This window comes from Stenella coeruleoalba (genome assembly GCF_951394435.1).
Source record: "Stenella coeruleoalba genome assembly, chromosome: 6".
NCBI classification, from domain to species: Eukaryota; Metazoa; Chordata; class Mammalia; order Artiodactyla; family Delphinidae; genus Stenella; species Stenella coeruleoalba.
Window position 1 is genome coordinate 92,768,156 of NC_137151.1, and position 23,416 is coordinate 92,791,571.

General features: G+C 36.0%; 2 protein-coding genes across 6 annotated transcripts in view; one reads left to right on the forward strand and one right to left on the reverse strand.

Annotated features, from left to right (window-relative positions):
- TYW5 (tRNA-yW synthesizing protein 5) lies at window positions 1-18,328 on the reverse strand. The gene is made up of 9 exons (XM_079924652.1): window positions 18,244-18,328; window positions 17,971-18,092; window positions 13,267-13,421; window positions 8,946-9,015; window positions 6,497-6,541; window positions 5,729-5,866; window positions 3,895-3,982; window positions 3,383-3,499; window positions 1-411 (listed from the first exon to the last, which is right to left on the reverse strand). Exons 2-9 carry the CDS (start codon window positions 18,046-18,048, stop codon window positions 155-157), a joined length of 948 nt encoding a protein of 315 aa, XP_079780778.1. The 5' UTR covers window positions 18,049-18,092; window positions 18,244-18,328; the 3' UTR covers window positions 1-154.
- Window positions 16,892-23,416, forward strand: part of MAIP1 (matrix AAA peptidase interacting protein 1) — a 13,289-nt gene continuing 6,764 nt past the window's right edge. For all 5 annotated transcript variants that reach the window (XR_013828783.1, XR_013828784.1, XR_013828785.1 and 2 more), the window contains exons 1-3: window positions 16,892-18,811; window positions 21,676-21,747; window positions 23,025-23,151. Coding sequence is in view for 1 of the 5 variants with exons in the window: in XM_079924653.1 (XP_079780779.1) it covers window positions 18,362-18,811; window positions 21,676-21,747; window positions 23,025-23,151 (649 nt within the window). In the remaining 4 variants the exon portion in view is untranslated. The remainder of the gene's footprint in view (window positions 18,812-21,675; window positions 21,748-23,024; window positions 23,152-23,416) is intronic.

Consider the following 23,416-nt stretch of genomic DNA (forward strand, 5'->3'; position numbering starts at 1 on the left):
TACTTCTTTAATCTGTAAATCTGAGATTGATTTATCTTTCCTATTTTAACAAAGGATAAATCTTTAAAAACATAATTTACATCTTGTTATACTTCTCCAGTATTTGAGTTGAACTGTATTTAAAAGTTTATGCTCACTGCATTCACTTCAATATTTATTCAAAGTTTTTGCTATAGGCTTTGTCTTGAATGTGCAAGACCATTCGCCGTGCATAGAAGTCCCTGTATTCCTCTGGTAATTCAGCCAGGGTTTTTAAGGCTCTGTCCAAAATTTGTGCAGCTCTTGATGCTGCTGTAGGATCTTTGTTTCCATAGGTATCCGTTTTATCATAGCATTCAGATGGAAGATGCTTCCAAAAGACGTTCACTCCCACTCCAAACTCTTCAGATATTACATTATGGAACCATAAAGCTGGAGAAGTTTTAAAAAAAAAAAGTTAAAAATAAAAGCTACAGTTAAAAAAAAAAACCAAAATGTCAGTGAAATATCACGAATTGCATTATAGCCAATGCAAGAAATAATTCTTGTAACTAGATCCCTTCGTTAGCACACTCCCAGCTTTTAACAGAATCATTTTAACTTTTATGAATTGCCAACCAATTTAAAGTGTCAATAGCACAACCCTACGTTTAAAACCTTTGGAAGTAGCAAATTTTCCTTTTAACTTGAAAGACATAATAAAGTTATATTTGTTTTGTAGTTCTGTAATTTGGGGCTGTGTTTTGTGTTACTTGTTTACACTTCCTGAGTCACACAACCACATCAAAAGTGTTCATTTTTTATACACAGAACATTTCAATTATTTGAGGAGTATCTTTGACCTTTTCTGACTCAGTACAGTACTTTTGTTCTCAAAGACTTCCTGTACAAGCTGCATTTGGTTTTCTAACTTGCTTGAATCTGCATTCACTGTAGCCTCCTCAGTTTTACATTTCTAATGCAATTATAATCGTCTTATATTTCTTTCAGCTCCTTTATAATAAGTATATAAAACCAAAGCAAATATTTTGGTTGTGGAGAGGATGAGTAAACTTTTATCATATAGCTAATTAATATTTTACTTCCACTAGAAAGCTTACTTCTTTGTTTTCAATTGAGTCTAAATATTTTCAAAACACAGGTGCTACAGAAATACTAAAGCAACACTACAATATAATAAAGATGAAATACTAGTCACATCCAAAAAAAGTTTAATCCTGTGGAAAGGAGAAAGGAAGATTTATAAGAAGCTAAATTTTAGAAACAAACTCATTCTGAGTGCTCTAGGAGAAACAAAAGCTTAAAATATTTTGATTTACAAAACTAGGTTCCAAACATGGTTTTAATCTTAACTACTCTTTCTTTCAGAACCTTTTTTTCCATATTCAATGTAACAGGAAAAAAAGGTAACTATTCTGTTAAATTTACATCCAAAGATGGGACTTTTGCTCTTACTTCAAAATATATGCAAATGTTCAGTATTTCTGTTTTGTTTTTTTTCTTCTTTTAAAGTTGTATACAGAATAAGGGAGAACTGCATCACCCTTAACCATGCTCTCAAGACACAAAACCCCAAAATTTAAGTAATGGCAATGGATTTAAAAAATATGTGCTGGTTGTAGCAATCCCACTACTGGGCATATACCCTGAGAAAACCGTAATTCAGAAAGAGTCATGTACCACAATGTTCACTGCAGCACTATTTACAATAGCCAGGACATGGAAGCAACCTAAGTGTCCATTGACAGATGAACGGATAAAGAAGATGTGGCACGTATATACAATGGAATATTACTCAGCCATAAAAAGAAAAGAAAGTTGAGTTATTTGTAGTGAGGTGGATGGACCTAGAGTCTGTCATACAGAGTGAAGTTAAGTCAGAAAGAAAAAAACAAATTATGCTAACACATATATATGGAATCTAAAAAAACAAAAGTTCTGATGAACAGGACAGGAATAAAGACACAGATGTAGAGAATGGACTTGAGGACACGGGGAGGGGGAAGGGTAAGCTGGGACGAAGTGAGAGTGGCATGGACATATATACACTACCAAGTGTAAAATAGATAGCTAGTGGGAAGCAGCCACACAGCACAGGGAGATCAGCTCGGTGCTTTGTGTCCACCTAGAGGGGTGGGATAGGGAGGGTGGGAGGGAGACGCAAGGGGGAGGAGAAATGGGGATATATGTATATGTATAGCTGATTCACTTTGTTATACAGTAGGAACTAACGCACCATTGTAAAGCAATTATACTCCAATAAAGATGTTAAAAAAAAAATGTGCTGGTTGTTTTCAATGAAGATTAAGAAGTCAAGTATCAAATTTTTTTTTTTTTTTTTTTTTTTTGCGGTACACGGGCCTCTCACTGTTGTGGCCTCTCCTGTCGCGGAGCACAGGCTCCAGACGAGCAGGCTCAGCGGCCATGGCTCACGGGCCCAGCCACTCCCGGACCAGGGCACAAACCCATGTCCCCTGCATCGGCAGGCGGACTCTCAACCACTGCGCCACCAGGGAAGCCCCAAGGTATCAAATTTTTATACACAATTATGTGAAGGACATTTTATCAGGACAATACAAAGATTAACAAAACATGGTTTCTTGTCCTCAAAGAATTTATAATCTAGTCCCAAATGAGAATATCATATTATTATTAATACTTTTTAACTTAATTTTATTATCACTGAAAAGTTATTAAACATATTAAACTTATTAACTTAGATATGGAAAATAAAACTATATAAATAGAATTTGTTAATGCATCCCTTTAATCTTAATTATGATTTTATAATCTTTATAATCTTCAGGTATTCAGTTTTGCATAATAATTACAGATGTTAATTATATCACTGGTTACTAACAGTAACTAATGCCTATTTACTGTTCAAAAACATTAAGTGACACTAATTCAGACTGTAGAAAAATGATGCACACAAAAGATATCATAGGTATTAAGACTAACATTTTTATATTTAATAAAATCTCTAATCTCTCTTGGCTTTGAAATATATTTACTATTTCTTGGTAAATACTTAAGTGACAGTTCTAAAACATGTTAATATTTTAGAAACAAAATGATTTTAAAAGTACAATGAGGTATAATCTTCTCCTAGATATAAAGTATCTTGTTTGAGATCCTTTAATAAAAGAATAAAGAAATTAGAGTATAATAATATTATATATATATAATATTATATTTATAGGTTGCCTTTGAAAACAAGATTGTTAATATTGTAAGAATTTGTCTAAGCATACTTTAAACACACACACATCTGTGTATAAAAATCATCTTGTATATGACAGGATACATCTAACAAATTTTTTTACTAAAATAATCATATAATGGATGGAAGACAGAGTACAAATATTATAAACATCAAATTACTGAAGTCTAGAAATCTTACCAGGAATGAATAATACATCTCCAGCTTTAAGGGAACATTCATACCGTCTAGCCTTGGAAAACAGTGGATATTTAGCTAAGTCTGGGTTATCTACATTCAGTACTTCTGATTTAGTACCTGAAAAGTTCCAAAAAAGGATAATATAGATTGAGCAGTTAGCATTTTTCTAAAAAGTAACCACAAATATAAATTTGAAAAAAATTTTTTTTCCTGTACAACTACTTCTGTGTACTCACAATGTGAGAATGATTACTATTCTCCTGAAACCTAAGACAATTTTCAATAACACATCCTTTATTTATAACCATTGACTTCCATGTAATATAATTAAGATAATCTGAAAATCTCATTCTTCATATTGCCTATCATTACATACACAATGGAGAATACAATACATCATAATTAGGAAGAAGCCCTATAAAGTTTTTCTATGAGAATGAAGAAATTAAAAAAAAAAACTAACTGAATAAATAAAACTTCAGAAATTTAAACTTAAAAAAAAAAAACAGTACCTGATAAATATAAATATTGGGCATCTCGAGGACTGAATAGTACAACACGCTTTTTTCCTGTCACTTGTATTAATAAGTTATCCATTACCTGAAGACAAATAAGAACTTATGAATAAGCAGTATCTAAAATTCAAATACACAGAACCAATGGTATTCCAAACAGTTAACCGTAAATCCTATCCTTTAATAAAGCTTGACTCACATTACCTAAAACTTATAGTAGTATTCTAATCTAACAAGGAAAACAGTTGTGTTACACAACTGTGTCGTTATTTCTCCAACACTGTCTTAAAATGGGAAGGATTGGCAAGCTATTAGGAAATCTGAAGTCAGAAAACTATTTGCCTTTGCCCCACCATTCTGACAGCAAGTATAGTTACACCTATTTGAGGCTCCCCTTGGTAAGTATCTATTTTACTTATCTGTCAAGGAATGCTATAAGGCCAAAATTAGACAACAGGTTGAAAGCACTTAGGAAAACCAGGTGTTGGGAAAATAAACAGTACTGCTGCAACTACTGCTAAACTCTTTTACTATATGGCCAACCATAATTTGGTTATAGGTATGTATCTTGATTTCCAAATTATTTCTATAGGACTATAACTTGGCAAATTTTCTTGATGAACCTATTAATAATGGAGCAATCCTGACTTTTCCTGTGTTTGTAAGGGTACACTACATTAGTACAAATTTTGAAAAATGTTAAAAGGCAGAGCTACATAATTCTCAGCTAAGGAATTAAAATATATACTAAGCAAGATATATTCATGATTATTGAGTACATATCACTTCTACCTAAGCATTTCTCCTTTTACCACTAACCCTTGACTTATGTAAACTTTAACTATATAACTAGCATTCCTTTGACTTATTTTTATGGTTAAGAAAAACTTTATAATATTTAAGATAAAATGGATACTACATAAAATAGTCATTGAATACAGTTAAAAAGTTTGAGTTACATCATTTTCTCACCTTATCATTCATGTAAATAAAACCTTAAAAAATATGCTAAGACTTTATATCTATCTCATTTAATTATAGAGTTACTATGTTAAAATCCTCCTGAGGGCCTCAGCTAAACTGTAAAACACACTTCTAAAACTTTATTAAATTTAACTCAGAACTTTTCAAAATATTCTTTTATCTTTAGAAACCTATTAGGTATTGCTTTAAGCTTTCTAAATTTCTCCACCCAACACCAAACCAAACACAATACTAGATTTTTAATATTTTTAGATACTTATATGCATATGTTTAAGCAAATAAAATTGTAACACCATAGAATAAATGATCAAGATCAATACTCTACACATCTTGCTGCTCAATAAATACAGCAGACACTTGACATTCTCAAGGGATATACAGCCTAAGACCTTCAGGTGTCCCCAAATTCTTATAATTGGAAATGGCTCTCCACAAACTTCTGCCTTTCTCCTCAACAATGGTTCCATCTAGTCATGTATCACTTCAACATCCTCATACTACAACCTTAACATTTTTCCCACTTTCGCAGCTTTCCCCCTCATCTGGTGTCCACTTTTCACATGTTAAAAAAAACATTTCAAAAAACGTAGTATATATATTATGAGGAACCAAGAATAAGACCACAGAGAAATGCAAATATAAGAAACTAACTAGGCTTTGGCATTAACTAAAATAATTCACTCCCATACCACTGCCTTGCAGAGCACCTGTTTTCAAACTTCATGTTTCAGCAAATTACATGTCAAAGATCTTTGGGGTAACCTCCAGAAAGTTGAAACTGTGAATGTTAAGTCCATAAATTCTAAAGAGCTACTGTAGTTTTAGATTTCTCATTTATGTAGCATACATCATAGTGGGTCCAAAGTTGTAACCCTGGTGAGCTAATTCGAAAAACACTGGAAAAGAACTGCTCTTCTTTGAAGAATTTTGGAAACTTAATATCTCCTTCCAATAAAGGAAACTGCTTTCTGATATCTGCAACATCCTGCATTGAGAGAAACATAATGAGAATTTTAATAATAAACACAATATTGGCATAATGCTTATTTTATCTAAGGATGCCATCAGAGCCCATGATAATAAGGAGGAATGGGGCAAAACTCTGCTCACTGCTTTAAATACTAGGATGTGACCATAGCCAATGCATGATCTTTCAACTGAAGGAATGACAGACTATGTACCAAGACATTCAACAATATCACTATTGTTAAGCTTAATATGCTTCACTAATAGAAAAGTTCTTCCTACTTTAAGCAAGAATCATACAATTGCCATCTACTCTAATATTGGAGTTTAGGAGTCATCAACTTGAATATAAGTTATCAATTACATAAAACCTGTGGGTACTACTAAGGGAGAAGAATAAAAGAAGGTAAAGAAATAATAGTGCCATAAAGAGAAAAGATAGAATCTGACTTGATCATTTTAGGGACCACTCCTTAACACTGTGTCCATATCAATTTGATTCTGAATACATATATATGAATTATCCAGGATTTTTATAATTATTTTAGATTATATTTTATTAGCTGAATGGCCATCTGTAAACTATACAGTAGAACAGATTTCTTAATTGTGGAGAGATTAGACAACTTGTTACATTCAGAATTCTTACCTTTCTAGGGTCTTCTCCAAGTGATCGTAGGTAGTACTTCTCATCCTTAAACATTCCAAAGAAAAACAACATCAGTATTTACTTTAAAATATTAGAAAGTAAAGATGGAAGGAAATGAATCTGAAAAGCTAACCCTCAAGTCATTTTTGAAAAAGTTCCATTTTCTTACCCTTTGTACTAATGCTCTCTGGTGGCTGTATGAAGAAATGTCTCTATATGCCGCTAGTAATAACGACAGGATCCACAAAACATTAAGTAAAATAAATCCTAAAGGCGACACATACATACCACATCTAAAGCCACAATGCTTAATTTAGACTTTATACTCCAAATTATTTACAATCTTAACAGTGCCTTAAGACTTAAAAGAACTCCCATTTGTATAGCACATATGATCTCAGAGCATTGCTAAGGGCCAATGACAAACTAATATAATATAAATGTAGAATAGAAGATAAATAAAATACTTTATACTTTTAAAAATCTGAAACATTGCATTTTATAAAGCTAAGTTTATCCCTAATCACATAATTCTCAAGCCAAATCCTTAAGAGTCAGCTCATGTACGAATTAGAAATATGTAATTTCATAGTAATAAGTTTAAGTTGATGCTTTAAAAAATTGTCAATTATAACTTCACTGAGTAGCTCTAATAGGGAACTATTTGAATTATGACGCACTGTATTGCCTGCATTTCCTGTAATAATTAGAGAACTGAGATATATCAGGTCAAACACAGGGGCAACCCAACTCAAGAATTCTGCCTCTTTTATACTTACATTGACCATTATAACACAAACTTCAAAATGTATTTTATTTACCCTAACAATATATTATACATCTCTGTTCATAAATTTTACTAAACTCTTAGATTCACTGTTTTTAAAATTTTAACTAGTACCATATCAGGTAAGTTCCATAAATTTATTACTGGCTAAATAGATTTCAAAGTATGTTCTTTAAAATTCTAAGAGTCTCTTCCAGTTCTAATGTTTCAGGATTTAAAAGGTAAATTCATGTGGCAGGTACAGAGAAGCACCGCAGACTGCCCTTCAAGAAAGGGTTCATAACTTATTGCAAGGAGTGTGATTAAGTTACAGCTGCCAGCTGTTAACTCCTGCAGGTCCACCTCATCCTTTGAACTAAAGGTCATGCTCTTCGTGGGGTAGCCCCAGCCAATGACTAAGCAAGATGGTAAAAGGCCTAGACATTGCTACCCAAGACAGGACTCCTCTAAGAGGTCGTCTTCGCTCAGGAGTTCCACACTGATCTGGCAGAGAGACTGTCAGCTCTGCATCACCGTCTGATGGCACCCTCTACCCAATCCTCTCCTTTCCTTTCACAGGTATTACTTCCCAAAAAACCTTCTGTAGTCCTAATTCCATCTCAGCGTATGCTTCCTAGAGAACTGAACTAATAGTCCATATTCATGTTACTTACACACTCACCCTAATTTTTAGACTTTAATTTATCTTGTCTTGCCCTTTATCTTGTCTGTTTCTTTTACTTCACTTGACATTTCATGGCTATTTACATCTGTGCCACTCATTACCCTTGGACAGGAAAGGACTGATACCAAAGGGCAACTGAACATGTATGTTAAAGCATGGCTGTAAAGTTAAAAAACATTTTTCAGGTACAGCTAATGGATTCAGTTTTAGTAGATATTCTAGTCATGCTACAGAATACAGGTTTCTGGAGTTTGTAGGGATACTGGTGGATCTAGTGTAAACATCACCCGATGACAGAACTGTGAAAACAAAACATTTTTACCACCAAACTGACCAGCAGCCCAGCTGGCTCAGATGCAGACAATAGCTTTCTTCAAAGCTTAAAAAGCAGTTTATTTTTCAAATGTGCTTTTGAGATAACAGAGTAAATTTTTTTAAAAAAATGTATTTATAAAAGCCTCAATGCCTTATCTCAAGACGTTTAAATTATTTAAAGCTGGATTTAATGTAAATAAGTAGAATTCTTCTGCATTTAATCCTGAACAAATAGTAAATACACACAATAGAAGTCACATTGATAATAACAATAATAAAATATAGAAATAGTCTAATAGTAAGATATGAAAATAAAGTTCTCCATTAGCATTTGAACTTGGCACATCAGACCGAAGCATTTTCAGAGGAAGTAATATTAATAGCTAACATTTAGTGAGTGGTTCCTAGGTGTCAGGCACTGTGCTAAGTATTCTATAGATTTTATTTAGTTAACTGTCACAAAAACCTTATGAAATAGATACCGTTATTATTCCTATTTCATAGATGAGAACACTGAGGCATAGAAAGATAATTTGGACAAGGTTTGAGACCTAATAAATAACACAGCTAGGATATATATATGGAAGGCTATAGTTCTTACACATCTAATATTCTTTTATAAGAAAATAATTTAGTATTTACATATTAATGCTTTCCTAAGAAAATGTGTTAAAAGCAGTTACCTCTGAAATAAAGAATTCCTTATGCTTTTCTTCAGCTGCCCTCTGAACCAACTTGCCAAAAGGTAAAGTTCTGAAATAAACACAAAAGAATCCTTGGACTTAGTAACAATAAATCATCTAGTAATACTCTAGTCACTATATATATATATATATATGCATATATATATATATGCATATATATATATATATGCGTATATATATACACACACACACACTGCTTGTTGGAGTTTGATATATCTTCTGTTTTACAATATCCATAATTTTTATTATAACATATTATGTGGAATTCTAAATTTTCAAAATTCATTTAGCATTGAGCTTATTTGACCTAGGTTGGCTGAAATTTTGATTTCAAATAGATCTACAGTACAGATGGATCCTTCTCATATCAATATACTCCTATTCTAAGTTGCTGTTAAGAAAACTGTTTCTGGTTCTATGGTATATACGGTATCTTTGGAAATAAACCAACTTTCAAGCGTTTATTGCTACTAATTTTCAAGTGTCCTCGCAAAACAAGTCTTGTGATGAATGGGGCAAGCTATCAACACCAATGCTACTTCGGAAGAGACAACAAGCAAACAGTCCAATGAAGACAAAGCCCCTCTGCTTCTCACCAACCTGCCTGCCTTCTGGCAGTAGCACACAAAACTGCTCTCATCCTCCTGTACCACCCTCTATCATTTCAGGCTTCTGAGGAATAGCTCAGGAATTCCAGTGAAGTGACCAAATTTTATTCTTCTTAAATATTTCTGCCCAAATGCCTGTCTCCTTCCATCCTGGTGAACAGGGCTGAACACTGCAGAAGCAAAGTTTGTTTCCTTTACCTCATGCTCTTGAGCCTGAAGGGCTGTCTTTTCTCTGCATCACATCCTATCCATTCAACCTTCTAGAATCAAATGTACTGCCCCCTATCTGCAGATGATACCTGTAATCTTTCACTCTTATTACCAAATATCTTTCCACTTGGTATCTGTACTGGGGAGGTAAGATTTCCTTGTAAGAAGATGACCTTGCAATGTTTTCCTAGAAACATACTAGGTTAAGATAAATGTGGAATGTCAGCTGTCAGAACAGGTAACATTGTTTATTGTAAAAAATGACCCTTTGGGAATCCCCCGGCGGCCCAGTGGTTAGGACTCCACGCTTCCCCTGCAGGGGACACAGGTTCAATCCCTGATCGGGGAACTAAGATCTGGCATGCTGTGCAGTGCAGCCATAAATAAATAAATAAATAAAAAGACCCCTTATTTATTGTGTCTAGACTAGAAGGATGGTGAGTGGACTATAGCCACCTGTTAGGAAGCAGAGGACTTGGCTTCTCCCTGTGCAGCATAACTCAGTAACTGAGCATGTTCCTTGGAGGAACTGAGAAGCCAAGGTCATGAGCCATTTCATGCTGCTGGTTTCTGCGCACTAAGTGGCTTAGCTAAGCTAGGGTGTTTCTGCAATCCACCTCTATAGTCAGTCTTGTTCCCTTACAAGTAAGCTGTCACTTGGTGAGCCAAAAAATGGTTTCTGGATTGGTATAAGGACTCCCACTGATTCTATCTGCTGCAATACTGTTTCCTGCCTTGTATTCCTTTGCAAAGGTAAGTGAGTCTGATGCCAGATTATGGACTAGCAGGTGTCAATCAGAATTTGAGGACACACTGCTGATAATTATGTAGAGTGAGCACTCAAGAGAGAAGAAAGGAGTCTGTCATCTACTCAGACCAATCTACTACTACAGTTTTGGCTAATAATATCAACAAATTTATTTGTTCAATGTTTTCCATCTCTGACCTCACTATATACTCTTCATTCCTACCAAAGCATCTTTGAAGAGTTTGGGAACAATGTGGAAGCCTCTCTGGGCCAAAACTACCTCTGAAATTGGTGCAGTTGCTAAGGCTTTTTTACTGGAGAGAACCCAAGACCTTTACAAGAAGAGGCCAGATAGAGTAGCTCAGTCCAGAGAAGCAGAACTCGGGTGCCCCCAGCAACCTTCTCCTTTAGGTCGTAGTACCTGTCAGAGCTTCTACAGAAACTAAGTTGAGAGAAGAGGAAATGAGGTATATGAATTGTTAAGTTCCTTGGCCCTAAGGTCTTATCTATCCTATGCATGTTTCAGTAAGAAGGGCATCTGCTATAGAAGTTCCACTTGTCTGGACTGACATACAGACCAGTAAGGGAGGTAGTATCAAGGAGGACTTAGGATTATTAGGACTTGGTGGAGTCAGGCAAATTTGGGTATAAGTCTTAGTTCCAACATTTAGAGCTATACAATCTTAAGTTATTTAACATTTTTAAACTTCCATTTCCTCATCTGTATAATTATTATTTAAAAAATCTACCTCACAGAAGTCTAAATGAGCAATATAATCTAGGATGCACAGTACCTGACATATAGTAAGTGTTCAATAAAGGACAGGTGGTGGGGTTAACAACAATGATAATACAGCAGCATGCAGTAGTTACCAACATTTAGAAAAAGAAGAAAAAAAATCTTCACTGTTCTGCTCCCCATTTTGGAAAGGCTGCTTCACAAAATCAAGATCAGGAATGATGAAAGTATAACAAACAATGAGAGCAGGATGATGATAGGAGTCAGATGATGTGATAGGCAGAAGCAGTGAAGCAAAGCTTATATAAGATTCAGACTTAAAAAAAAATCTATGGCCAGAAGAATAACAACTGTATCCTTTCACTACACAAGGCTCTTCTTTTTTATAGTATACTGACTCTGGAAGAACAGTTAGAGCTACCAAGAGGAGAGAAGTAAAAGCTAAGACTTGGAAACATATTTATCTTCAAATGTTTAAAAAGCAGAAATGTAACCTTAATCTGAACTGATAATAATTATATATGTGCGTAGGTTTTCTTACTTTCTAGTCTCTGTCTTTGGTCTAGATGCCTCCCTTCTTTCCTACTCCCTGATAACTGCCAAAAATGACTAAATCTATTCTCCTTCTTACTCTAAGAAACTAATCTTGCAACTCCTTAGTAGCTGTAGTGAAAGGCTTAGAGGAAGCTGGAATAGGAACTATTACATAATATATGTGCTTCAAAAACATGTTTTGAAAAGTTTATAGGACATGACATAACATCAAGGCAACTCAAGATGAAGTTTCAATACCCATTTGTTACAGCATTGGGCTCCCTGGAAAATAAACATCATTAACTGCAGGCTGAAAAATGCTCATCATTCCAGCACTTTCTTCCACTTTCTTGATTTAATAAAAAATGAAAAGTTCTTACACTTGGAAAAATTTATGGTAATTAAATTCAATCCATGGCCTATTAAAAACCAAAACTGTAATGGCAAATATTCAAAGGATCAAAAACCGAGAAATGCTTTGGCAAGCTGCTATATGAACTTGGGAAACTCTACTGAGAAAAGAACGGCCCTGGACATTAGAAGCTCTGTTTAGCTCATCTTTAAACTCTGGAAGGAACAGTGAAAGCCACCTTTCTTTAAAAATCAGTCTTTTGTGAACAACATGGTTTTTCAATAGACTGAATTTGCTGGGAACTGCATGTGCTCAGAATTTGAAAGTTGTTTGTTTTTAAATTTAACATTTTTAGTGAAACTCAAGGGAATAAACTCATGGGAATAAATAGCATATTAAATCTATAAGGCTGTAGCATTTAAAGCTTTCAAGTTTAGATATTCCACAGCATTTACCTATCTTTTACTTTTAAGACATTCCAAAGCATAAAACGACAACCATGAGGGACATTTAAAGTATTTAAGATTATTTGGACAAAAAAGAAAATTAAGCCTGATTTATCTAAGTTGATAAAAGATTATACCAAACATAGTAACCACTTGTCTTATATTTCTGGAGAGGGCAGAAAAAGAAAACATGAGCTTATACTTATCTAAAAACAATCTGGAATTAAAAAATCTTCCCAAAATAAGGCACTTAAAAATCAAAATAGGTTATAAAGGAAAACTTTAGAATTTATTACTCTAGATAACAATTACTAATGTGGGAGGATCAAGTAATTAATGAAGCATTGAATGAATACAGTACACTGAGCTTTAGATGAATCTAACTTTAGTTACAGAAATTCTGCTCTTTCCATGACTCCAGAAGGTATTGGGTACACACTATATTTTTAAAATGGTCTTTGGAAATGTCTTTGTATAATTATGTAAGCTCAGAATTCTTGTCTTTTAAAAGCCATTCTTTAAAAATTAGTAAGCTATTCCACAATTATATCAAACTAGCCAAAAGAGAAAATGCCATATAATCTTTGTATAATAATGCAAAAATATTTTAAAGGTTTAAAAAAAGTTATGTGTATCCCCAGAGTAAACCTCAGAAGAAAATACCTATACACAAAGTTCTTACTAATGAAGTCCATCTGGGCAACTGCAGCAACATGAATCTTCACCTCTTTCCTCCCTCCAATTTGGCTTAGGTAATCCACTGTCCATTTGCTCGTACATGTCCCCAAATCAATTCCCTCCAACACTAGAGGTTTTCTCTGTGTGGAAAAAATCAACCAAAAATTAGGGAAAACCAACAATGTATCAGGAGCTGTATTTGGTAATAAAGGGATAAAAACAAATAAGAAATGATTCTTTATCCCAAGATGCTAAAAATCAAACCTTCTGACAATTCATGCTGTAACTAAAACAGGAAGAGGACCCATGTAATATAGTTAGAACAAAATTTTAACATTAGGAAATCAAAACCAAACAAAACAGAAGTGCCACCATAAGCTTAGAAACAAGAGAAATCTGAGTATTATTTAAAGCATTCTCTAGAGTGTTATTTATGACAAAACATACAACTGATTAAAATTTGTGCTTTATACTCAAATACTGTTTGCAACTTTTTATTTTGACACCATTCTAAACTTAACGAAAAGTTGTAAGAACATTACAAAGAACTCCCGTATACCATTTACTCTGAGTCACTAGTTGTTAATTTAACATTTTGCTCCACTTACTTTACCATCTGCTCTCACTCTTGTTATATGTGTACAGAGAGAAACATATTAAAGATAATTTAATTTTTTCTAAACTAGTTCAGTGTAAGTTGCTGACATCATGCTCCTTTATCTCTAAAACTTGAGTATATTTTCTGAGAACAAAGACATTCTTTTATATAACAACAGAATAATTATCAAAATTATATTTAACACTGATATAATACTTTAATCCAGACTGTATCCAAATTTTGCTAACTGTCCTTATAATATCCTCTATATTTTTTCCCTATATCTGAGATGCCACATTGTATTTAATTACTATATCTCTTTTACTCTGGAACAGTTCCTCAGACTCTCTTCTATGACATTGACATTTTTGAAGAGTAGGCTAGTTATTTTGTAGAATGCCCTTCAACTTGGGTTTATCCGATGTTTCTTCATGATTAGATTCAGGTTACACATTTTTGGAAAGAATGTACCACAAAAGCAATGTTGTGTCTTTCTCAGTGCAACACATCAGGTAGCACATGATATTTTCCCTATTATTTATGATGTTAATTTTGATCAACTGGTAATTCCTGCCTCAATCAAGTATTGCTATGATGAGTGTAAAAATCGTGATTAAAAAAAAAAAACTCCATCACCTTCTACATGTACTAGTTGGTATTCTAATGTAAAAATCAGCTCTAACTTCTCCATTCACTTATTCTATTCACTGAGTTATAGTCTACTGACATAATTTTGATGCTCAAGTTATCCCAGATTTGGCCAGCAGGAGTCCCTTCGACCTGGCTCTTGTGACGTTTTACCTGAGCACTTCTTACTTTATGGAAAAATAACACAATCCAGTATCCTTTTACATCTCTGTCCCAGCCCTCTAGTCATTTCTTCAAGCAGCTCTGGTTTCTTCTAGTGGGAAATGCTGTTTAGAAACCATGATCTGGGTGCTGAATGTGTTTATGACTATTGGTGTGTCATTACTTCTAGGCCTTCTCAGTGGACAGAGCTAGGAAACACATGAAGGTGTGTATATACTCACTCCTCCCCAAATATATATATACACACACACATATTCTGCATATGCATATAGTTATATCTATCTATTTCTCTTTCTCTCTCAATATGTACTATACACACACACACACAATTAATGGATGTATGATGAACCATGATACTCCCAATATGGATACCTAATTCTGATCTTATACCACAAGATTTATTCTAATATTCATTGTTTATATATTTGTAAACTCCCTTCTCTTAGTGGGAAACCTGGTTCCTATCATCCTCAATGTTTAATCAATTGTACAATCCCAGAATTCACAATAAGTGCTTTTGCAATTGCTAAGTTATACCACTGTAAAAAAAAGTCTACAAACTAGAATTCAGTACTGTTTATGGTTCTTTTTGTTTTTAGACTGATATATAATCAAAGAATTGTGTTCAAAAGTGATTTAGGTTACTTCTCCTCCTCTCCCTTACTTAGGTTCACTTCTTACTTTTATATTCTATATTAGAGTTTGGTTGGTTTTTTTGAACCATTCCTTATCCTTGTTAATTTTACTATTATTATTACTGTAGAATATAAAACAGTAACGTGATCTCCAAAGTCAAAATTGTACAAAAAAGGTCACCGCATCTATAATCACCCACCTCATAATCACTCATCCCCTATACATAACCAGTCTCATTAATGTCTGGTTTATCGTCCCTGTATTTCTTTTTTGCATAGTGACCAAAAATATATATACTTTCTTATTTCCCCTTCGTTTTTATACAAAAAGTGTCTTATTATGTATTGTTTTTGTAATTTGCGTTTTTTTAAAAATTTAAAAATATATCCTGGAAATCACTACTATCAGTTCAGATTATTTCCCTCATTCTTTTTTACAGCTTAGTACACCTTAGTGTAAATGGACAATTTAATCAGTCTCCTATGCATATGTTTTTAGGTTATTTGTAATAATTCGCAAGCATAATAAACACTAGAAATTTTCATACTGTTGGAAATATATCCCCAGAGTAAATTCCGAAAGAGGAACTGCTATATCATAAAGTAAACACATCAATAGTTTTGTTAGATATGCCAAATTCCCCTCCATGAGGGTTGTACTACTTGGCATAAAACGTGAGAGTACCAGCTTTTTCACAGACCCACAAAGAATATTATTATTAAAGCCTTTTGATTTTTGCCAATATTATAGATAAATGGTATCTCAGTTTAATTTCTCTTATGAATAAAACTGAACATCTTTTCATGTGTTTAGATGCCGTTTTTATCTTTTTGTCAACTGTTGATTTTTTAATCAGATTTTTGCCCTCCCCCCATTAATTTTTAAAAGTTCTTTACGTACATGGGCTTTTACTGCCCTTTAATGAAATATGTTGCAAATATTTTTCTCCCAGTTTGTATTTTATGTACAATTTTAATCATTTATCACACCTGAGTCATAGTTAGAAAGCCCTTCCATAGACCTAGATTGCAGAGAAATTTACCCATGTTTTCCTCTAGTACTTAACGTAGTTTCTTTTTTTTATTTAGATCTCTGATCCATTTGGAGATAACTCTTCTGTACGGTGTCAGATATAAATCTAATTTTATCATTTTCTAAATGACTGTGACCATCCACTTGTCCAAGCACCATTTATTTAAAAGTTCATCTTTGCCCCAGTGATTTTTAAAATGTCGCGTTCATCACATGCTAAATTTCCATATATATATATATCTCCAGAGCCTGGATAAATACTTGTGTGTGTGTACACACGTCTATCTTCATCCAGACTTTCTATTTTATTCCTCTAGTCTGTCTATTCATGCACCTGTACCACACTATTAAATATTAAAACATGTTAAAAAAATCTGATAGGACTATAACCCCTCACAGCTTTTCTTCAGTGTTTTCAGGTAAAAATGTCTTGTTTTGCAATTTAGTTATTAATTTCTAGTTTTATTACATTGTGACCAGAGTGTTGTTTGTAATTTTCCACTTTATGAAGCTTAGTGATGCTTTGTGACATATTGTATGTCTTGTCTGGGAAGCCTAAATTACAAAACTCTTTTTGCTATTCATCTTCCAAAGCATTTCCACATACATACATCATTTGGTCTTCATAATACTGTCCTGAAGGCATCTTATACTAACGTGTCCTGCAGTGAGGTAGGGAGGACAGCAACCTATCTAGCACTAGTCTCCCAAATAAATTAAGGCTTGAATCCTCCCTATAGGCTGCTAACTCCTAAAAGAAAAAAAGTTCATCCCTGACTTTTGTAAGGACTGTAGCTCAATGACCACCCTTATAGGTGTAAATATCAACTGAAATTGCTGGAGGGGGGGCGGGTTTCTTTATCATGAGCAGGCTAACTGTAAACCTGTGGGTTTTTTTTTTTTTTCTGTAAATATCTGCTGGCCTCTTTACCTTAGTTTTTCTGAAGCCTGGATTCCCTTGCAAAGCACGGCAAGTAAAAACACTTTTTTTCCCCATTAGTATTTTTCTCTGAGAACTAAGGTTCGAATTATACGTATAAGAGAATCGAACGTCTGAACTAGAACCCACGTTAGTTAGAATCCAAGACCACTGGAAGTTTGTCGGGGGATTCCCATTGCTTCCCCTTTTGGCTCAGTGCAGTGAAAAACTTCTTCAGATCCAGTAACTCGCGTAGACTGACAGGCGCCGTTCAAGCCACTGGCTGGGGTTGGGGGCGAAACCTCCTCTAGATTTTAGAAAACCCGATGGAAAACTGGTGGTGGTGGTGGTGGGGAACTCCCTGGGTTGTCATGGTAACGGTAGAAGACTTTGTAATCAGACTCCCGCAAGGCTGCTAAGCAGCTAGTAGGGCTTCTTGGGCAAAATATTTCTCGTAGCCAGCGCTCTGCCGTCAACCTGCTCCCCAGAAACGTGGAACGGAAAACTTAACAGATGAGCCAGTCAACATCCCCTTTGTGCCCTCTCCCTTGGCCGCCGGGCCAACCTGCCACCTTAGGCCGACAGCCACCTCCTCCCACACCCTGGATCGCAAGAAACCAATTCGGAGCCGCTGGAGCGCTAGGGACGGGTATCCACCGGCTTCCCGCGGTTCTGCCCCGCAAGAGGGCCTCACCTGCGGATACAGGTGCTCCATGAACTGCTCCTGCGAAACGCCCTCGAGCCGGGGTACCGGGAAGCACTGCTCGGCCATGGTTGCTCACGCCCGTCCTCTTCCAAGTCCTGGGAACCTCGGCCCTAACACGTTCCAACCGCGCGGACCGCCCGGAAACAGCTCCGGGAGAGAAAAGGTCCACGAGGCCGGCTGAGTCGCGAGAGCGGCGGGTTCCGAGCGCGGGGCTGGGGGCCGACGGGCATGTGATGGAGAGCAGGGAAGTGGCGAACTCACCAGAGGTGCAGTAAGTGGCCAGCTTGACTCTCCAGCCTCTTTCTCCGAGTCCCGCCGAGGTGGTTTCCCGCCGACTTTGTTTCCGTACTGCACAGGCAAGGGGTGAAAGGTCACAAAAATGGCGCTGGCCGTCAGTCTCTTACCCCGCTTGCTGCTTTCTCGGCCTCTGCCGGGCTCGGCTGCCCGACTCTGGACTCCCGGTTCGGCCGACGTGTGGCCGCCGTTGGCTGGACTTTGCTGCTTCTGCCGCCGCCGCCTCGGCTCGGGAGCGGCCCCGTTTCCTCGAGTCTCTTGGGCCTCCGCGGCCTTGGCGCTGCCTGCTCGAGCTCCTCAGCGTCCCCTGCTCAGCCCTCTGGGACTCCCCACAACCCTTCCCGCTTTCCCTTCCTGCCCTCGGCGAATCTACAGCACCGAGGAGCAGCCCCAGCAGCGCCAGAAAACCAAGATGATCATCCTGGGGTTCTCCAACCCCATCAACTGGATTCGGACTCGAATTTACTCCTTCCTTATCTGGGCCTATTTCGACCAAGAGTTCAGCATTGCAGAATTCTCAGAGGGAGCGAAGCAGGTTTGTTTATTTCTCTACAAATAATCTCTCCACCTCTCATGCATTCAACTGTTAGACACGCAGAAGTGTTTAGCGGTGAGGTTTCCACTGGGTCTCAAATGATAACATGTGGGTAGTGACCCAGACACAGAGCCCTCTGGCCACTTCTTGATTTAAATTAAGCTTCTGCTTCTGTTGCAAGGTCGCCGAGAAATAGGGTGTCGATGGAGACACCAAGGTGAAGTCCCTTAATTACTTTTTCTACTCTCTACAGGTTTTGAGTCAGAAATGGATTCAAAGCCTGTTTCTGCCACATAAAAGCTACATGGCTTTATTTTTTCTGAAAAAGACAAAATTGATCGTATGCTGGTATTGATATATTTAATCCTAGCTTTTTTTCAGATTATTTCTATAAACACAGCCATTGATATTTATTTATGAGACCTGTCAGTTATAAATTAAATGTTTTCAACTTTATAATCAATGTCAATATTAACTCCTGCTTTTGCTTCCCCGAGTCAACTCCTGACTGATTTATGTTTTTATAAAAAAATTAAAAAGTAAAGAGCAAGCTTGATTAACAGCATTGTAAGGGATAAACCTCTGCTCGTGTCAGTTCTCAAAATCTTTTGTCCATGCAGAGGTAAATGGGCATGATGCTACTGTTCTCCACCACTCTGCTGATGACTTGAGCTTGTCTACCTCATGCTTATTTATGTGTCAATAAGGAATGGAAGTCATCTCCCCACTATGGGCAGGATTCAAGCCTAAGTCCCTATTTTCTCTGAACACAGAGGAGCATGGGACACTTTTTAGTCACTCTTTGATCCTAAAGGTTCTCCAGCTGTGAGCTATTTTAGCCCTTATCCTTGCTATTAAGTAGTATCTGCACCCCTTCATCAGCCAGTTTGTATACAGTCTTGCCTCATCTAAGTCAATTTTTGTGCATTTAACCATTCTGATTTCCAAAAAGAATGTTGGGTCATCCATGGCAAATATTTAGTGATTCCATTAAACCAGCGGTTACTTTAACATACCTTTCGGATCAAGCAAACCAGTTTTTCAACACGTACGACTTCAAAGGACATAGCTGAAAAACCTTCCTCCTACTAGATCTCATAAGGCAACTATACCTTCCTTTGCATAGATGTAACTCTAGGGCTTGGAAATAATCTGATGCAAAAACACTGGGTAGATTATCTACTCTCATGGCTCAATTTGCCCTTTCTCCTTAGACTAACCTCCTATCAATAAGATGTTATCTTGGGATGTGAATATCAAGTTATCAATTAGATCATGTTCTTTAAGATTTTTTGTTTTTAATCATAGAACATAAAACAGAAAGGGACCTTCGTGCTCATTATCCTAGTCTAATTCTTTCAGATGATAAAAATCAAGTTCTAAAAAGGTGAAACGATTGGCTCAAGGATGCATAGCTAGCAAGTGCTGAGGTGCATTGTCCTGTAACCCACTCTATAAGCAGTCTTGGTCCTCCAGAGTCACTAGAAGTTGAGATGGTTAAGTACAATCTAGGCAAGCTTTTTTTTAAAAAAAATTATTTAAAAAAATTTTTTTTGAAGTATGTTGATGTACATATAATTATATATATATATTATATATATATATAATACAGGTATACAATGTAGTGATTCACAATTTTTAAAGGTTACACTCCATTTATAGTTATTATAAAATATTGACTATATTCCCTGCGTTATACGATATATCCTGTAGCTTATTTTATACCAATCTAGGCAAGCTTTTATTCATCATGTGAGCCAGAGGAATAGGTGGTCCTTAAACAGCTTTATTAGCTCCACAAACCCTACTTTCCATTGATATGCACATATGACATGATACCTTCCCTATTACTGCTTTCAAACCACTAACCATGTACTGTCTGTTTTCCTGTATCTTGCTAGCATATTTTGGCCTTTTCTATGAAAAAGAGGGCTATTTCCTAGAAGCCTGTTTAGGTTAGGCAATCTTATATCACCAAAACCTTATCAGGGCAGCCTCCTAATGGTTCATTATTACCTTATAGGATAATTTGCTCAGATGTGATCTTCTTTGGCCACACAAACTAGAGTCTCATGTTTGGGTTTCAACATGATGGTTATGGTCTTTGTTTCTTCTTACCAAATTTCACCCATCTTCTGCATGCAAAGGCTTACTAAAACATACAGTGTTTCTGAACCCTGAGATCCTCTAAAGTGTTTGCAAGGGATCCTTGAATCCATTTGGAAGTGTGCTTTTCCTCAAAATTCAACTCCATTATTGCTAGGGCTGCCACAACAAAATACCTCAATCTGGGTTGCTTAAACCACAGAACTTTATTTTCTCACATTCTGGAGGTTAGAAGTCCAAGTACAGGGTGTTGGCACCTTGTTGGTTGGTTTCTTCTGAGGCCTCTTTCCTTTCCTTGTAGATGATTGCCTTCTTGCTGTGTCCTCACATGTTGTTTTTTTTTCCCCCTATGTACATGTGTGCCCTAGTATCTCTGTGTGTATCCAGATTTCCTCTTGTAAGGACACCAGTCAGATTGGATTAGGGCCCACCCTCATTTGACTTCATCACCTCTTTAAAGGTCCTGTCTCCAAATACAGTTACCTTCTGAGGTACTGGGAGTTAGGGCTTCAACATATGAATTTGGGGGAACACAATTCAGCCCATGTGGGAAGGCTATATGAGAAAAGAAAAGTCAACCAACTTTGGAGGAGTTATGCCTAACACCGATATCTAGTGTTTGACATTGTCTATTGCCTTTATCATAAAATAGTCTTTGTTACACTTAGACATTCAAGTATGAGCATTGTACATTGTATGGTATTTCACATGATATTTTGAAATAATAATCACCACCTTCCCCCCACTGTTTTTTTAAGGCTTTTGCTCATGTGTCCAAGTTGCTGTCACAGAGTAAGTTTGATCTATTGGAAGAACTTGTGGCCAAAGAGGTAAAGTATACTTTTATTTTTCCTTTAAAAATAAATGTATTATTCTCTTGCAGTAGAATGATATACGTTGTCCTTATTTATGTTTTAAAGTAGTATGCATGCTTACTTAACTTCTTGTCTTACATGTAAAGTGGGATGGTAGTAGTATTGTTGGGAAATCACGTGAGATAGTATATGTAATGTAGAGCACTTAGAATGGTATATGGTTCAACCAAAGACTATATATGTGTTTGCTTTCTTCATGGTATTTTATTGTGTATATGCAATATAATTAATTTAGCTAGTTTCCCATTGATCAATGTATAGCATTTTCAATTCCTCTGCTATTCCAATGTTGTCAATATCCTTACATATCCATTACCATTGACAAAAAAAAAAAGTCTCCTTATTTTTCTCCTAAAAGACTAGCTTTTAATATTTAGATTTTCATTATTCTTATGGTTGTTTGACTTCTGTATTTGGTTTGTATTAGAAATCTATGACTATTCCCACTGCCACCCTTAAGTAAAATAAATCACCCTTAAATAAAAAAATAAAAAATAAAATAAAATAGTATGCATGCCATCAGCCAAAGTAGAGTCCCTGTATCTTGCCTTTGGGGTACTTGGGGTCATATAAAAGTATAGAATGACTTGCTACTTAAGGCCTAAGTAAGTTAATATGATGTCTTTCAGTTCTTATATAGAATTCTGTGTAAGAACTGAATTCCATATAAGAACAGTTCTATTATGAATTATCTAATTGAATAATCAGATCCCTTTCAGCCTTGCTTTTTCTTTTTAATTAATTAATTTAATTTATTTATTTTTGGCTGCATTGGGTCTTTGTTGCTGCGCACGGGCTCTCTCTAGTTGCGGCGAGCAGAGGCTTCTCTTCGTTGTGGTGTGCGGGCTTCTCATTACGGTGGCTTCTCTTGTTGTGGAGCGTGGGCTCTAGATGCACGGGCTTCGGTAGTTGTGGCACGCAGGCTCAGTAATTGTGGCTCTCTGGCTCTAGAGCGCAGGCTCAATAGTTGTGGCGCATGGGCTTAGTTGCTCCGTAGTATGTGAGATCTTCCCGGACCAGGGCTCGAACCCGTGTCCCCTGCACTGGCAGGCAGATTCTTAGGCACTGTGCCACCAGGGAAGCCCCTCAGCCTTGCTTTTGAAAATGAATAAATATGGCAGTAAATTTTAAAATATTTTTACAAAATTCATTCCATGAAGAATTCACTCCACTTTTTGAAAAGCTTTTGAAAATTCAACAAGTGAACTATGGTTTGCTTTTTCCATACTTAGACACTACGTGTATTGAAAGAAAAGGTTACTTCACTACCTGACAACCATAAAAATGCCCTTGCTGCTGACATAGATGAAATTGTATATACATCAACAGGAGACATCTCCATTTACTACGATGAGAAAGGTAATGCTGGAGCATAGTCAACTTTAAATGACCCACGATTGTCCAGATAAGCTAAGTTAGTGAATAATCATGGAATAGTGACATTTTGTTGGTACAAGTGGATATTTATAGAACTGCAGAGAAAATGATATATTCATTCTTTAAAGCCCTAGTTCTGGAAGACTTGGGACATGGTAATAGTTTCTTATGCCTTTCTATCTAGAACTTTCCCCTAATGTTATTTAATTCACAGAGGAGAGCATTGTAACTTAAGTTAAAGAAAATT

Bases quoted from the DNA above. Each gene is read 5' to 3' on its own strand.
- TYW5 (XM_079924652.1), bottom strand. From the start codon at position 18,048: ATGGCCGAGCAGTGCTTCCCGGTACCCCGGCTCGAGGGCGTTTCGCAG. The intron at 3,983-5,728 runs GTATGCTACATA...ATTTGTCTTCAG, and splicing joins AACTTTGGACCCACTATGAT to GTAATGGATAACTTATTAAT. The intron at 3,500-3,894 runs GTACTGTTTTTT...GGAACTTTTCAG, and splicing joins CCAATATTTATATTTATCAG to GTACTAAATCAGAAGTACTG.